Here is a 17,158-nt window from a genome sequence, read left to right on the forward strand (position 1 = left end):
ACCACAGCTATCTGAGCTCATGGACAAATGGGTCTGGCCAAGGAAAAAGCAGAGAGTGGGGGCAGAGGCAGGTGAGGTGAGTACAGAGGGGAGATCTGATAGGCTGCCAATTTGCTAGAGGCTAAGAAAAAGCCTCCTCAACATTCTGCCTCCTCTTCCAACCATCTCTCCAGTTCAGTGCCTTAGTCTTGTGAAATAGGTCTGCCTGAGAAAGACTTAATTGAGGAGGGGAAAGGAGATGGGCTTTTCTCCATAATCAGTCTACGCTACATTGAATTTGTACACACACTGCTTATTACATGAACTAACGCCGACAGGTGCAGTGGGAAAAGCACGAGCTGCTGAGTTAGATCCACTTCGGGGTAAATCCCAGTGCTCACCCTCCCAGGGAGACAACACTGAGAAGCTACGTGCTACCTCTCTCAGCCACTGTCTCCTCCCCTGTAAAGTAGGGATGCCACTGATCTTCTTGTAGGGCTGTCCAGAAGATGAGCAACCATATATTAACACACTTGGTTCACAGACCAACACACGGTGAACAGCCAAGAAAGGGAAATTACTTCTGTCCTCAACACAGGGTGATGATGACGATGATAACGGAAACAATGTCTATAATGGACCTGGGCCTGGGCCTAAATACAGTTGCCCAACACCCTCTCTGGGCTGACACTCTCACACCTAATCCTACATCAAATCTGTTTTAGGGGGAAGATGGTAGTATTTAAAAACAATAAAACAAGGTTATTTTTTGAGAGACCTCTACTCATTAAACCTTCAATCTTGTTCTCATCTTTGCCAGCTACCTGAATGGGAATCCAATGAATATTTTTTTTCCAGTGACCAGTTACTAGACCACTGAATAATTACTGAATGTCAACATGTGACATCCATCATCACATTCAATCCTACAAAACCTCTGAGACAGCTGTAATTATTCCCAAGGTGCAGATGAGAAACCTGAGGCTCCAAGAGGCTAAATGTGCTGAGAGACAGGGAAAGGTACAAGCTCAGGGTTTGAACACAGCTGATCAATCTCCAAAGCCTGTGCTCCTAACTGCCACAAAATACTCTTCATGACATAGAGGGAGAGGTGAGGCAGGGAAGGAAGGGGACCAAGTTCTTCCTTCAGAGTGGTATGGAGGAGGGAAAAGCTTGATCTTCTGCCTGATCCTCTCCAACCCACCAGGCTCTTTAGCCAAAGGCACTGTTGCCCTCAGAATCCTTCAGTGGTTTCCAATTGTCCACAGGGAGATTCATGTGCTTCACATCAGGGGCTTCCCCAAATCTGGCCCCATCCTCCCTAGCTGGTATATGCTAGGATTCCAGAAAAATTATTTTTGTCCAGTTGAAGTTCAGGGACAGCCCCAAGTTTTTAGACCTTGATGCCTCTAACCTACTGTTTCCTCAGTCTGGAACAACCTTCTTCATAAAAAAAAAAAAAAAAAAAAAAAAAATCTGTTGTGTAGTAATTCAGACACATGAAAAGGCCGAGAAAGAGTTTAAGAAATAATTCCCTTTCCCGTGAAGACACAGCTCAGGCAGCACTTCCAAGTAGCCTTTCCCAGGATATTCATGAAGTATCTCTGTGTTAACCTCTGTAACAGCAATTCTCTCTCTTAACTCACCTATTTCCCATGCCACAGGGGAAGTGCATGCCTCTGTAGTAGGGGCCCAGCCCTAGGAATCCCTGAACCCACAGAGAAACAAATATTTGCTGAACAGAGGACTCACCAAAAATGCACAATGCACAGGTCCAAGCAATGGGTGAAAACACAGAGCAAAGAAACTATGCGATTGAAAAAAGCCAGTAATCTTGAGATCAGACAAAAATAACTGAGTGGTGGTACGGTCAAAAGTAGGGTGAACTCCAGAGATAGAGGATCAGAGGTTTCTGCCAACCAAAACCAGGTTGGGGCAGGACTTGCTGGGCCTGCAGCAGTCCGGTGGTTGAATGGTACCCTCCTTATTTTCTGGGCCTAGTAGAATATCCACATCTTCTCCGAAGCCTCCTCAGACCAGAGACTCAGAGCCTTCACTTAGTATGGATTCACTGAACGAAGGCCTACATCACTTCTTGGTAATTTTCTACCCTGGTAAGGAGTATTGTATCCTTTCCCTTACCCTAAGTGGGGAAGCTTGACCTGGTCTCAGCAACCCACTTAACGACCCCTGCCCGGCTCTGGCTCCACTGCCTGTCCTTCCAGGGCTCTGTACAGAACAGGCCTTCAGGCTAAGATGCCCTTTCTGCCCTACTCTCTGTCTGGCTAACATCTCTTCCTTATTCTTTAGGAGTCTGCTTAGTGGTAAGTCCCTTCCTTGGGGAAGCCTTCAGGTACGGCTCAGATTCCTTTCCCTATGTGCTCCTGGTCCGTTGCTCATCCCTGACTAGATGATATGAGGACAAAAGGCCTCACTGGCCTTTGTGAAACACTCAGGGCTAGATCTACTGTCCCCCTACACACAGCTGACTAAATACCATGGACTTAAGAACCTAAGTGGCTCTTCAGCATCTAAATTTTGAAAACCCTTTTACTGTTAAATAATTAAAGATTCACAGGGGCCCAGACACAGTGGCTCATGCCTGTAATCCCAGCCTTTTGGGAGGCTGAGGTGGGCAGATCACTTGAGGGCAGGAGTTTGAGACCAGCCTGGCCGACATGGTAAAATTCTGTCTCTACTAAAAATACAAAAATGAGCTAGATGTGGTGGCAGCCATCTGTAATTCCAGCTACTCGGAAGGCTGAGGCAGGAGAGTCGCTTGAACCCAGGAGGCGGAGGCTGCAGTGAGCCAAGATAGCACCACTGCACTCCACACTGGGTGACAGAGGGAGACTCTGTCAAAAAAAAAAAAAAAGATTCACAGGGGTTGGAAAAACAGTACAAGAGGTTCTAATACACTTTACTCAGTTTTCTCTAACAGTTAAACCACCACAAAGATCTCTCTCATGCTACTCCCCTTAATAACCACACCTACAGCTCTGCCCTCATAACCCCTGGCAACCATTAATCTGTTTAGCACCTCTATAATTGTATCATTTAAAAAATGTTATATAAGTGGAATCACACAATATGTGACCTTTTGGAAATGGCTTCTTTCACTCAGCATAATGACTTTGATTAACCTAATTGCTGTGCTTCAACAGTTCATTCCTTTATACTGCCGAGTAGTATTCCACAGTATGGATACACCACGGTTCCTTTAACTATTCATCACCGGAGGAGGGACATCTGGATTATTTCCAGCTTTTGGCTGTTACAAATAAAACTCCTCTGAACATCTGTGTACAGGTTTTTCTGTGGGCACAATTTTCATTTTTCTGAGATAAATGTTCAGGTGTGTGATTCCTGGATCTAATTATTAAGTACATGTTTAGTTTTTTAAGAAACTGTCAAATGATTTTCCAGAGTAGCTGTAACACTTGACATGCCCGCCAGCAGTGTACATGATTCAGTTTTTCTGCACTCTCTCTAGAATTTAGTATCATCACTATTTTTAATTTTAGCTATTCTAATAGGTGTGAAACATCCCATTGTGGTTTCATTTGCATTTCACCTAGCTTAATGGCTAGCAATGCTGAGGATCTTTTCATTGCTTCTTTGACATCTGTACGTGCTTCTCAGTGTATCACCTCTTCATATCATTTTTCCATTTTTTTTTTTTTCTGGGGGGACGGAGTCTTGCTCTGTCACCCAGGCTGGAGTGCAGTGGTGCCATCTCGGCTCACTGCAACCTCCGCCTCCCAGGTTCAAGTGATCCTCCTGCCTCAGCCTCCTGAGTAGCTGGGAGTACAGGTATGCACCACCATACCCGCTAATTTTTGTATTTTTGAAGAGACACGGTTTCACCATGTTGGCCAGGCTGATCTCGAATTCCTGGCCTCAGGTGATCTACCCACCTCAGCTTCCCAAAGCACTGGGATTACAGGCATGAGCCACCATGCCTGGCCTTCATTTTTCAATTTTCTAATTGGATAGTTTCTTAAGCTGTTGATTTTGAGAGTTCTTTATCTAGATATGAATCCTTTGTTAAATATATGGTTTTCTAGCATTTCCTCCCAAACTGTAGGTTATGCTTCTATCCTCTTAACAGGGTCTTTCACAGATTAAAAGTTCTAAATTTTGATGAAGTCCAATTTAGCATCTTTTTAAAATAATGTGCATTTAGTGCTGTATCTAAGAACTCTTCACTAAGCCCTAGATACTGAAGATTTCCTCTTATGTTTTCTTCTAGGAGTGTTGTAGCATTGTATGTTACATTTAAATCAATGATCCAATTTGAGGTCATTTTTATACAAGGTTTAGGTCAAGGCTCATATTTTCGCTTTTGATTATCCAATTGCTCCAGCACCATCTGTTGAAAAGACGGTCCTTCCTCCATTGACTTGTTTTTGTGCCTTTGTCAGAAGTTGGCTGGTCTTATTTCTGTGCTCACTATTCTGTTCTACTTATCTATATGTCTGTCCCTCTGCCAATTCCACCATCTTGATTACTTTAGCTATATAATTAGCCTTAATATTGGGTGGAATGACTTCTACTTTATTCTTTTAAAAAATTGTTACAGCTATTCTAGATTCTTTGACTTTCCATATAAATATTAGAATTATCTGTTATATCTTGCTATATCTACAGAAATTCTTATTGAGATTTTGATAGGAATTGCATTAAAATAGTATATCAATTTGTGGAGTATCTGACATTTTTACTATGCTGAATATGTTATGTCTCCCCATTTATTTAGATCTTCTTTGATTTCTTTCACTAGCATTTTGTAGTTTTCAGTATAAAAGTCTTATACAAGTTTTGTTAGAATTATATCTGAGTATTTTAGCTTTTTTTTTTTTTTTGGAGACGGAGTCTTGCTCTGTCTTCCAGGCTAGAGTGCAGTGGTGCAATCCTGGCTCACTGCAACCTCTGCCTCCTGGCTTCAAGAGATTCTCCCACCTCAGCCTCCCAAGTAGCTGGGATTACAGGTGTGCACCACCATGCCTGGCTAATTTTTCTATTTTTAGTAGAGACAGGGTTTCACCATGTTGGTTGGCCTGGCTGGTCTCAAACTCCTGACCTCAGGTAATCCACCCTCTCAGCCTCCCAGAGTGCTGGGATTACAGGTGTGAGTCACCATGCCCAGCCTACCCGAGTAGTTTTTGAACAACTACAAACAGTACGGTATTTTAAATTTCATTCCATCTGTTTATTGCTAGTATATAAAAATACAATTAATTTTTCTATGTTAATCTGGTATCCGGCAACCTTGTTAAACTCATTTTTATTATTATTTTAGGTAGATTCCTTGGGATTTTCTATGTAGATCATTATGTCATCTGCATATATAAACTGGTTTATTTCTTCCTACCTTATCTGTATGATAATTCTTTTTCTTGTTTTAATGTGTGGGCAAAACTTCTAGTATTATGCTGAATAAGACTGGTCAGAGTGGTTATCCTTGCCTTGTTCCTTAGGGGGAAGGCATTCAGTAGCTAATTTTAAATAAATCACTTTTGCTGGTATGATGATGAATCCTTAAAATATTGTTTAGGTACTAACAAACCACGCTCTAGCTGAAGGAAAAATATTTAAAAAAAAAAAAAAAAAAAAAAAAGCCCCAGTCATGGGCAGTTATTATCGATTCTCTTGGACTATGGTTTGATCTCAAGGAAATCATTTCTATCATTATATATTCGTATTTCCAATTAAGCTAACTCTAGGACTTTTGTAAAATACCCGTTTTTTACAGCCTTATTGAGATACATTTCACTTAAAAAATTCAACCAGCTAACATGTATAATGCATGGTTTTTAGATGTTCACAGAATGTGCAAATATTCTAATTTTAGAACATTTTCTTCACCCCAAAAAGAACCTTGTACCCATTAGCAGTCTCTCCTCATTCCTGCTTTTCCATCCTCTACCTCCACCCCGGCAGACACTAATCTGCTTTCTATCTCTTGCCTATTCTGGACATTTCACATTAAATAAATCATATAATATACAGTCTTTTATGACTGCCTTCTTTCACTTAACATGATGTTTTCAAGGTTCATCTACGTTATAACATGTATAAGTACTTCATTTTTATTGCTATAATATACATATTCAGTTGTAAGCATATATCATATTTGCTGTTCATCAACTAATAGACATTTAGGTTGTTCCTACTTTTTGGCTATTGCAAATAATGCTATTTTTTGGTTTGGATTTCCATGTCACTAATGACCAATGTTGTTGCACATCTTTTCATGTGTTCATGGACTATCTGTACATCCTCCTTGGAGAAATATCTATTCAAATCCTTTGAACGTTTTAAAATTGGGTTTTCTTTTGTATTGTTCAGTTGTAAGAGCTCTTTATACATTCTGGATACAAGTTTCTTGTCAGATATCTGATTTGCAAATATTCTCTCCCATTCTGCGGATTACCTTTTCACTTTCTTGATACTATTGTTTTATGTATAAAATATTTTAATTTTGACAAAGTTCAATTTGTCTATTTTTTCCTCACTGCTTGTGCTCTTGACCTCCCAGGTGTTGTGTCTAAGAAACCAGTCTAACCGAAAGTCAGCGAATAAGACTACCCAAGGTAGACTTATTACTAGGTCTAGAAGTTTTATAGTTCAAGCTCTTACACTCAGGTGTGTGAATCATTTTGAGTTAACTGAGGAAGGGACCCAACTTCATTATTTTGCATGTAGATATCCAATTGTCCCAGCACCATTTGAAAAGACTATGGTTTCTCTACTAAACTCTCTTGGTACCCTTGCTGAAATCAATTCCCTATGAATGTATGGGTTAATTTCTAGACTCTCAATTCTATTTCTTTGCTCTATATGTTTATCCTCATGCCAGTGCCATACTGTCCTGATGACTGAAGCTTTGTAATAAGTTTTGAAATTGGGATCTGGAAGTCTCCCAACTTTGTTTTTCTTTGAGATTGTTTTAGCCATTCTAGTTCCCTTGCACTTCTACCTGAATTTTAGGATCAGCTTGCCAATTTCTGGGGGAAAAAACCCAAAACCTGCTGGGATTTTCATTGGGATCACACTGAATACATAGATCAAGTTGGGGAGTATGGTTAATATTAATTCTTCCTAGTCATGAGCACAGAATGTCGTTCCTTTATTTAAATCTTTAATTTCTTTCAGTAATGTTTTATAGTTTTCACCGTACAAATCTTATACAATTCTTTCCCAAATCTTTCACAGTGCACAAATCTTTTACAATTCTTCTTTTGTTAAATGTTTAAGTATTATATTCTTTGTGGGGTTGTTATAAATGGGATAATTTCATTAATTTTTAGATTGTTCATTGCTAACGTATAGAAATACAATTGATTTTATCGATTTTTTTTTTTTTTTTTTGAGATGGAGTCTCGCTCTGTCGCCCAGGCTGTAGTGCAGTGGTGCAATCTCAACTCACTGCAAGCTCCGCCTCCTGGGTTCACGTTATTCTCCTGCCTCAGCCGCTCGAGTAGCTGGGACTACAGGCACCTGCCACCACACCCAGCTAATTTTTTGTATTTTTAGTAGAGACGGTGTTTCACCGTGTTAGTCAGGATATCAATTTTATATCCTGCCACATTGCTGAATTTGCTTAGTTCTGTTTTTTTAGCGGATTCCTTAGGATTTTCCGTATACAAGATATCATGTCATTGACAAAGAGAGATATTTTTACTTCCTACTTTCTAATCTGAATACCCTTTATTTCTTTTTCTTGAGTGACTGCCCTGGCTAGAATATCAAGTACAATGTTATATAAAAGTGGCAAAAACAAAAGCAAACATGCTTGCCTTGTTCCGGATCTTAAAAGAAAAACACTCCATCTTTCTCCATTAAGGAGACTGTCAGCTGTGAGCTTTTTGTAGATGCTCTTGATTGGCTTGAGAAACCTCCCTTCCATTGTTTTTGTTGTTGTTGTTTCCATGTGCATGTTTTTTGAAACAGTCTCGCTCTCTTGTCCAGGCTGGAGTGCAGTGGCGTGATCTCGGCTCACTGCAACCTCCACCTCCCAGGTTCACGCGATTCTCCTGCCTCAGCCTACTGAGTAGCTGGGATTACAGGCATGCGCAACTATGTCCAGATTATTTTTACATTTTTAGTAGAGACAGGGTTTCACCATGTTGGCCAGGCTGATCTTGAACTCCCGACCTCAAATGATCCACCCACCTTGGCCTCCCAAAGTGCTGGGATTACAGGGGTGAGTCACCATGCCTGGCCCCTTCTATTGCGAATGCTTTTTTTTTGTTTTGTTTTGTTTTTTGTTTTTTTTGAGACAGGGTCTCACTTTGTTGCCCAAGGTGGAGTACAGTGGTGTGATGACAGACTGCAGCTTGACCTCCCAGGTTGAAGTGATCCTCTCACCTCAGCCCCCTAAGTAGCTGGAACTACAGGTATATGCCATCATGCCTGGCTAATTTTTAAATTTTTTGTAGAGACAGGGTCTCACTGTATTTCCCAGGCTAGCTGAATGCTTCTGTCATGAAAGGGTGTCAGACTTTGTCAAATGCTATCTCTCTATCGAGATGAACATGTAGTTTTTATCCTTTGTTGTATTATTATTATTTTTTTTTTTGAGATGCAGTCTTGCTCTGTCACCCAGGCTGGAGCGCAGTGGCACCATCTCAGCTCACTGCAACCTCTGCCTCCTGGGTTCAAGCGATTCCTGTGCCTCAGCCTCCTGAGTAGCTGGGATTATAGGTGCCCACCATCACACCCAGCTAATTTCTGTATTTTTAGTAGAGAAGGGGTTTCATCACGTTGGCCAGGCTGATCTTGAACTCCTGATCTCAGGTGATCCACCGGCCTCAGCCTCCCAAAGTGTTGGGATTACAGGCATGAGGCACTGGGCACCTGGCCTCCTTTGTTCTATTGATATGGTGTATTGCACTGATTTATTTTCAGATGTTAAATCAATCATTCCTGGAATCAATTTCACTTGGTCAGGGTACATAATCCTTTGTATACGTTGCTGGATTTGGTTTGTTAGTACTTTGTTAAGGGTTTTTATATCTGTATTCATAAAGTATACTGGTTTATAGTTTTCTTGTGATGTCTTTGGTATTGGTATCAGGATAATTCTAGCCTCACAGAAAAAGCTGGGAAGTATTCTCTCCCTTCTATTTTTGAAAGACTTTGTGAAGAACTGGTATTAATAAAAAATCCTTACTAAGGAAATTCTTTAACATACCAAAAAATAGTAAGAACAGTATCATGAGTTCCTGTGTGTATTCTCACCTAACTTCAATAATTATCAATAGTCCACCATTCTTATTTTACTTATACTTCCCCTCCCCCACACCTTACTCTTTTGGGGGCTGAAGTTATTTTAAAGCAAATCCCACACACATCATTTCACCTTTAAATACTTCAATGTATATCTCTAACAGATCAAGACCTCTTTTTTTTAACATAAGCAGAATTATTTCACCTAACAAAATTGGCAGTAATTGATAATGTTATCTAACACCTGGTCCATGCTAAAATTTCCCCAAATGTTTAAAAAATAATTTTTTGAATTGGTTTGAATCAAGATCTAAACAATGTCCAACACTGCATTTTAGTTGGCATGACTCTTTCCATAACGGCCTGTTTCTCCCTTTTCTCCCCATGCGACTAGTTTATTTGGTGAAAAAACAAGGTCAATTTATCCTAAACAATTTTTCTGTATTCCAATTTTGGATGTTGTATCCTCATATGTCTGTTTAACTCATTCTTCTGTCCTTCATATTTTGAAACTGGCAGTTAGATCTAGATTGAGGTTGCTGTGAACTTACTATTGCATAATACTAGAAAACAGTATCTGGCTATCCCACATTTTAGCATTAAGATTAATCAATGGGTTCATATGCTACTCGCTAGATCCACCTATTATAAAGTCCCCTATCAACCTTTACTTCATAGTTTTATCAACCATTGACAATTTGTGACTAGGTACATTATTTCAGCAGAAGTTGCAACATGGTGATTTTCTCATTCTCTCAGTTCTTCCAAGGCTAGGATTTTTACTTTCACAATTCTATACTCTAGGTCTATGAGTCCTAAATAGGGAGGTATAACCTCCAGGTGCCATAGTGCAAGCCCTGGGGTCATTTTTGCTTGTCACAGTAGTTGGAGGGCCTTCTTGGCATTTACAGGCAGAGACCAGAGATGCTGGATATTCTACAATTGATAGTAGAGATTCACGAAATGAAGAATGACCTACATCCCACACAGTTTTCAAATGTCTTGTTTAGATATTCATGGAGGTGTAAGCCTAAATAAATTATCTGAATGTAAGGCCATTTTATGTATGAACATAAAGTATTTTTTTTTCTGTTACTTTAAAACAAGCACATTTTTCCAGGAATGTAACTATGGCATAATTGAAGAAACAATATTCAATCACTATTTTGTCTGCAATTCTCCTAACAGCTGTTTACCATTTCAAAAAAGTCATGTTAGTAACAGCAACAGAGTTTTGTGGTATTTGAGTTGCTGACATAATACATCTGTATACAACAGCTTTTGTCACTGTTGAATTCAAGATAATACCACATACACATGTAAACATCTATGCTCTCCAGTGTACTCATGCACCTACACATGGAATATACATCATCATCTTATTAATTACTCTCTTTTTCTAATTTATATTATAGTTAGGACTTTATACTGATTTCCTCTGAAATGTGGATGAGGTAAGTTAGAATACCTATGAATTCCATTTCAATATAGTAAGAGCTATTTCACAGAATATTTGTTTTGAAATGGGCATTGGGTCTAATAAAGCTGAGAATTACTATTTACTTCAGGTCTAAAATTTTTTCCCAACCTGACTTCTGACCAGGGCTTATTCTTAAATCTTTCCAGCATAGAAAGGTGGTTAGATCACATCTGTTTACATCACAGGCAGAGCACTGTGCAGGGCGTAAGGATACCTAGACCCCAGCCCTGGCTCTACCTCTTTATTGGTGGCTGGTGAACTCAGGCAGGTCATCTTATCTCTATTCCCTTTGGTAAAATAAGATATATCAGACAAGTCATTTTCAATCTTTTCAACCACTTTTTCTAATTCTCCATTGTCTTCACAGGACTCAATATTTTTGGTAAAGACTTTGCCAAAGAGATATGCCAATCATTACTTGTAATAATTTAACTGATTTCCCATTTTTAGCTAACTAAAGGCATATAATTATGAACCAGAATAAAATAACAATGGTAGTCTACATTTATTAAGTGCTTATTTATGTCCCTCACAGTGAACTCTGTCCCTCATCCCCACCAACAGTATGATATCACAGTATGGGCTCCAAACTGAGAAGTGGTATCTCAGCTGGAGGCTGGGGTCTCATGGTCCTTGTCTCCTCCCTCTGAGCAGAAGTCTCCAGTCCTAACGCTGCCATCCTAATCTGCAAAAGCCTTGGAATGTGACTCACTCACACCCCATGCTATTTTGGAAAACTTCTGAAGTTGATAGCGAGGTTGGGGGACTACAGTAAAAAGAAATGAAATGGGCAAGACATTGGGACTGCATCTCCTCTGGGTTAGTACCTCTGCATCTTTGCATTTTCTCAAAAAGACTGGCCCAGGGCCCTGTCTAGACAAAGAGCTCTGGGATGAATTAGCTGTGAATTACCTGGGCAGCAACCCTGGACTACTGCACATAAGCCCCAGAGGCACTGATCCTTGGATAGACTCAGGGGCTCTGTGTGGCCTCTAGAAAGAAGTCAGGCAGGCTTAAGATGTGGGGTAATTAGGGTGACTAGTAGCAGTTCAAGAACTCACTGCTCCACTTACGTCTCCACTTTCTAATTCCATTGAACCCCAAGACATTGATCATTTTGTTGAAAACACACACGGGCCAGGGATGGGGTCAAGTGGCAGGATGGGGATAGCTGGCTGGAATCCCGCTGCAGAAGCATGGGCTTCCCGCTGGACGCTCTGTACTCACCAGGGAGGCTGCCGGCTGGTGTGTGGATGGTGTGGAGGAATCCGGAGTGGGTCCACCTCTCTAGCGGTAGCAGGGGGGAACTCCCGGTGGGGACTGCTTACACTAGCCTTCTCCCACTGCTCATGGATAGGTGTGATGATTCCAGACACAATACGAGACCGAAGCTCCTCACTGTTCTTGTAGGTCCTGCAGGAAGCAGACGAAGAGTCAACTGCTTGCAGTTGGCTAGGAACCCTGGAAGCGGTATTCTGGCCGCAACGATGGCAGCGGCGGCCCTGAGAGCTCCTGGCGTTGCGCTTGGCCTGTTTATAAGTGGGGGAACAGGCCGCCTGGTGGACCTGGGTGAGGGGGGCAACAGCCCCACGCTGTCTCTGAGATTTGGGCCTAAGCTTCTTAGGCATCTGAGTTGCCCCTCCTCGTTACCACCCCATTAGAAAGAGGTGAGGGTGTAGGGGCACCGAGCCTGGACTGGCTACTCCTCTGTTCTCACCCACCTCACCCCTCCCTCAGCTTCATTGTGTGTTCATCATGTGTCATGGGAAGGGTCATGGAAGGCAAAGGCTCCACGGGGAGGATGAATTAGGTTCCTGGTCCAGGCAGGCAGAGCTCTGGGGGCTCAAGGTCCAGTTCTGTCACTAACTCAGGAGTCCTCGGAAGGCTGCCCCTAACACCTATCCCATCCTGCCTGGGCCTCTTTTTCTTTGCCTGTGAGAGACAAGTGACGTGAGCCACAGCTGAGGTGTGGAGGCAGGCTGAGGTAACAGAATGGGTAGGACTCCAGGCTTCCTAAAACACTGGTATTTTAAAATGAACCACATCCTGCCCATAAGGCAAAGCTCACAAATGTAAAATAACTGAAACCATACAAAGTATGTACTCCAACCATATGGAAGCACAACAGAAATCAAAACAAAAAGTTAACTCTCTAAGTACATGAAAATTAAGCAACATACTTCTAGAAAATCCTTGGATCAAAGTCCCAAAAAAGAAATATATAGCACTGAATTAAAATGAAAATAAAAACATAGGAAAATATGCAGGATATAACTAAAGGATTGCTGAGAAGAAACCTCATAGCACTAAATGCTTACATCAAGAAAGAGGAAGGAACTCAAATCAATAACCAAAATTCTGACCTAAAGAACCTAGAAAAAGAAGAGCAAATTAACCCAAGGCAAGCAGAAGTAATAAAGGTAAGAACATAAGTCAATAAAAAAGAAAAACAATAGAGAAAATGAAACAAAAAGTCAATTCTTAAAAAAAAAAAATGAATACAATTGACCAACTTCTAGCAAGACTGACAAATATAAAAAGAGAGAGGACATAAGTCACCAGTAACAAGAATGAAACAGGAGATATTACAATAGATCTGTAGCCACTGAAAGGATAATAAGAGAATACTAAGAACAACTTAATCCAACAATTCATAATAGACCAATTCTTAAAAACCATAAACTACAACTCAGCCAAAATGAAACAGATAATCTGAATAGTTTCATTAAAGAAACTGAATTACACTTAACATTCTAAAAACAAAAAACAAAAAACAAAAATCTCCAGCCTCAGATTGTTTCAGGGAGAATTCTATCAAACATTTAAAGAAGAATTAACATCAATTTTACCATCACTTCTAGAAAATATACGAGGAGGGAATACTTTCCAACCCCTTTCATGGGACCAGTATTACTCTGGTATCAAAACCAGGCAAAGACCATACAAAAAATAAATAAATAAATACAGACTATTATATCCTATGAACTTACACACATAAAAAAACATCCTCAATAAAATAAGAGCAAATTGAATTTAAAAATGTATAAAAAGAATTATATACCATGACCAAGTATGACTTGTTCTAGGTATGCAAGACTGGTTAGTAGTCACAAATCAATCAATGTAATGTACCATATCAATAAGCTATGGAAGAAAAATCGTATGATCATATCAATTGATACAGAAAAAAGCTTTTGACAAAATCCAACATGATAAATCCATTCAAGATTAAAAACTCTCAACAAACTAAGAATAAAGGGGAACTTCTTTAATCTGATAAAGAACATTTACAAAAAACCTACCCATAACAATAGACTTTACTGTGAAAGACTGCTTTGCCCCTAAGATTGGGAACAAGGCGGTGGTTCACGTCTGCAATCCCAGCACTTTGTGAGGCTAAGATGGGCAGATCACAAGGTCAGGAGATCGAGACCATCTTGGCTAACACAGTGAAACCTGGTCTGTACTAAAAATACAAAAAGTTAGCCAGTCGTGGTGGCATGCGTCTGTAGTCCCAGCTACTCAGGAGGTTGAGGCAGGAGAATCACTTGAACCCAGGAGGCAGAGGTTGTAGTGAGCCAAGATCACGTCATTGCACTCCAGCCTGGGAGACAGAGCGAGACTCTGTCTCAAAAAAAGAAAAAGAAAAAAAGAAAAAGGACGAGACACAGAACCTAGAATAGCTAAAACTATCTTGACGAAGAAAAAGTGGGAGGAATTATTCCACTCAATATTAAGGCCTACAATAATCAATACTGGTAGAGTAATACTGACAGAAGAAGAGACATAGAGATCAATGGAAAAGAACAGAGGATCCAGAGATAGATCCACAGATGTACAGACAACTGATTTTTGACAAAGTTTCAAAAGCAATTCAATGAAGGAATAACAAATGATGTTGGAGCCATTGGACATCCATGGGTAAAAAAAAAAATGAGCCTTGATCTAAATGAGTAAGTAAGCCACTGGACATCCATGGGTAAAAAAATGAGCTGCTTGCCTGCCCAAGCTGGGTGCGGGGGTAAATTCAAATCCTCTTTCCTTTTAATGAGATCAGAGGGAAGCCTCTGATATCCCTAGGCATGTGTAAAATTCAGGCCTGATTAAAAAACCACCAGGTCCTGAAGGAGAGGTTCTCACATAATTTTTAAGCGTTGGCAGAACAACTGCGACAGCCTATCATCTCATCTGACACAGAAAGGGTACAGCAGAATGGAACACAATAGGTTTATATTTCTTAGCAAATCACAGTTTGCTCAGTGAGGAGCACAAATTCCTAGAAGAGTCAAGACATGCCACAATGACCTAACAAAGAGGGCTACATGGAGGAGGCTATGGTTGAAAGGCATAGGAGGGAGAGAGGGCCTCTGATCAGGAGGCAGAGCCATACCTCAGCTTTCACCGCCCATTTCCACGGAGATGATTCCTGGTGATCAGATTTTTTTCCCCTTTGTGTATTTTACTAAGAGCTGGACTAAGCACTAAGCACTCTATGTGCTGACATCTCATTCCATTCTCAGAAAAACCCTGAGGTAGTACTATTGTGTCCCTCATTTCACAGTAATCAAAAAACAAAACAAAACACAACACACATCCTCTCCCTCACACAAAAACCCCTCAAACAAATGTACTTAAAAAACAAATAGAGACAGGATCACAATTCTCTCTCAGTATTACTGAGCAGACGGAATGCTCTAATGAGCATGAATGGCCAATATGCCTAGGTTCTTCCACAGGTTTTGTCAATTTCTCTCCCAATGGAACTCCAAAGTGAAGAAGTCAAGAGACCATTCTCCAAATGTCCCTCCCTCACCCACTAAGAGGGTTCAGTGTCAGGGTGTGTGCAACACCCAGAGGAGCAGCATTCTGCTGGTCAGGCCTGGCTCATTTCCCCCTTTCCCCGCTTTGTCTAAAGTACGCAAAAGAGACCCAAGCCCTGCCCTCAAGGAGATCACAGGCAAGGGAAGACCAACTCTAAGAAGGCAAATGTAAAATATCTACTGATTGATTAAATGCTTAAAAAATGATGTTTTGAACCAGGGCAACACAGCAAAGACCTCATCTCTACAAAAAATAAAAAACTGGCTGGGCATCATGGCACATGCCTGTAGACCCAATTATTTGGGAGGCTCAGGTGGGAGGGTCACTTGAGCCCAGCAGGTTGAGGCTGCAATGAGTTGATTGTGCCCCTGTACTCCAGCCTGCCTGGGCAACAGAGGGAAACATGTCTCCAAAAAAAATTGTAAAATGTTTTGAAGCTTTAAGCCTGGGGGCCAGAGGAAGCTTCTCTAAGGAACTGACATTTAAATTGGTAACCAAACGATAAACAGGAGTTGGCTACATGAGATCAAGGAGAGCACTTTATGCAGAGGGAAGCAGTCTGAAGAGGGCAGAATGACACTGTGGCTGAAGCACAGGGATGTGGGGAAGGCCGTACAAGGTGAGATTGAAGGGGTGAATGCTAGGCTTTAAGGCCTCATCAAGGATTGTGTTCTTTATCCTAAGAGCAATGAGCATTCCCTGAAGCCTTTTAATGGTGGTAAAATATGCATAAAATTTATCATCTTAACCATTTTTAAGTGTTCAGTAGTGTTAAGTACATTAACATTGTTGTGCAATCACCTACCATCCACCTCCAGATCTTTCATTTTGCAAAACAAACTCTGTACCCATTAATTCCTAACTCCCCTCCCCATTCCCCTCTTGCCCCAGTACCTGGCAACCACGATCTACTTTCTGTCTCTATAAATTTGACTAATCTAGGTACCTTTTATAGAATCATACAGAATTTGTCCTTTTGTGAATGGCTTATTTCATTTAGCATAATGTCTTCAAGGTTTGTCCATGTTGTAGCATGGGCCAGAATTTCCTTCCTTTTTAAACCTGAATAATATTCTACTGTATTTACATACTACATTTTGTTTATCCATTCATCTGTCAATGGACAGCCAGGTTGCTTTCACCTTTTGGCTACTGTGAATAATGCTTCTATGAAGATATGTGTACAAATATCTTTTCAAGACCTAGTTTCAATTCTTTTGGGTATATGCCCAGAAGCGGACATGCAGGATTATACAGTAATTTTTTGAAGAACTGTCATATTGTTTTCCATAGTGGCTGCACCATTTTACATTCCCAAGAGTGCACAAGGGTTCCAATTTCTCCACATCCTTGACAACGCTTGTTTATTTTCTGGTTATTTTGATAGTACTCATCCTAATGGGTGTGAAGTGGCATCACTGAAGGTTTTTAAGCCAGAGTTGTAACCATGATCTGATCTATGTCTGAAAAAGATTGGTCAGACTGCTATGAGGGAAATACACTGGAGGGTGGCATGCAGGAGGGGAATATGTAAAAGATCTCCTCACACAGAAGCTGCGTGGAAGAGGGGAGGAGAAATGAGGAGTGGCCAGAATGTGGAGGCCAGTGGTTTGAAATTCTGTGAGGACTGGAATAGGTTCAAAC

General features: G+C 40.7%; 1 protein-coding gene across 2 annotated transcripts in view; it reads right to left on the reverse strand.

Moving 5' to 3' along the window:
- PSMF1 (proteasome inhibitor subunit 1) overlaps positions 1 to 17,158 on the reverse strand; it is a 42,411-nt gene that overhangs the window by 14,826 nt on the left and 10,427 nt on the right. For both annotated transcript variants that reach the window (XM_015457875.4, XM_015457873.4), the window contains exon 4: positions 11,921 to 12,106. In XM_015457875.4, coding sequence (XP_015313361.1) covers positions 11,921 to 12,106 — 186 coding nt within the window. The remainder of the gene's footprint in view (positions 1 to 11,920; positions 12,107 to 17,158) is intronic.

Source organism: Macaca fascicularis, chromosome 10 (genome assembly GCF_037993035.2).
Source record: "Macaca fascicularis isolate 582-1 chromosome 10, T2T-MFA8v1.1".
In the NCBI taxonomy this organism is placed as follows: Eukaryota; Metazoa; Chordata; class Mammalia; order Primates; family Cercopithecidae; genus Macaca; species Macaca fascicularis.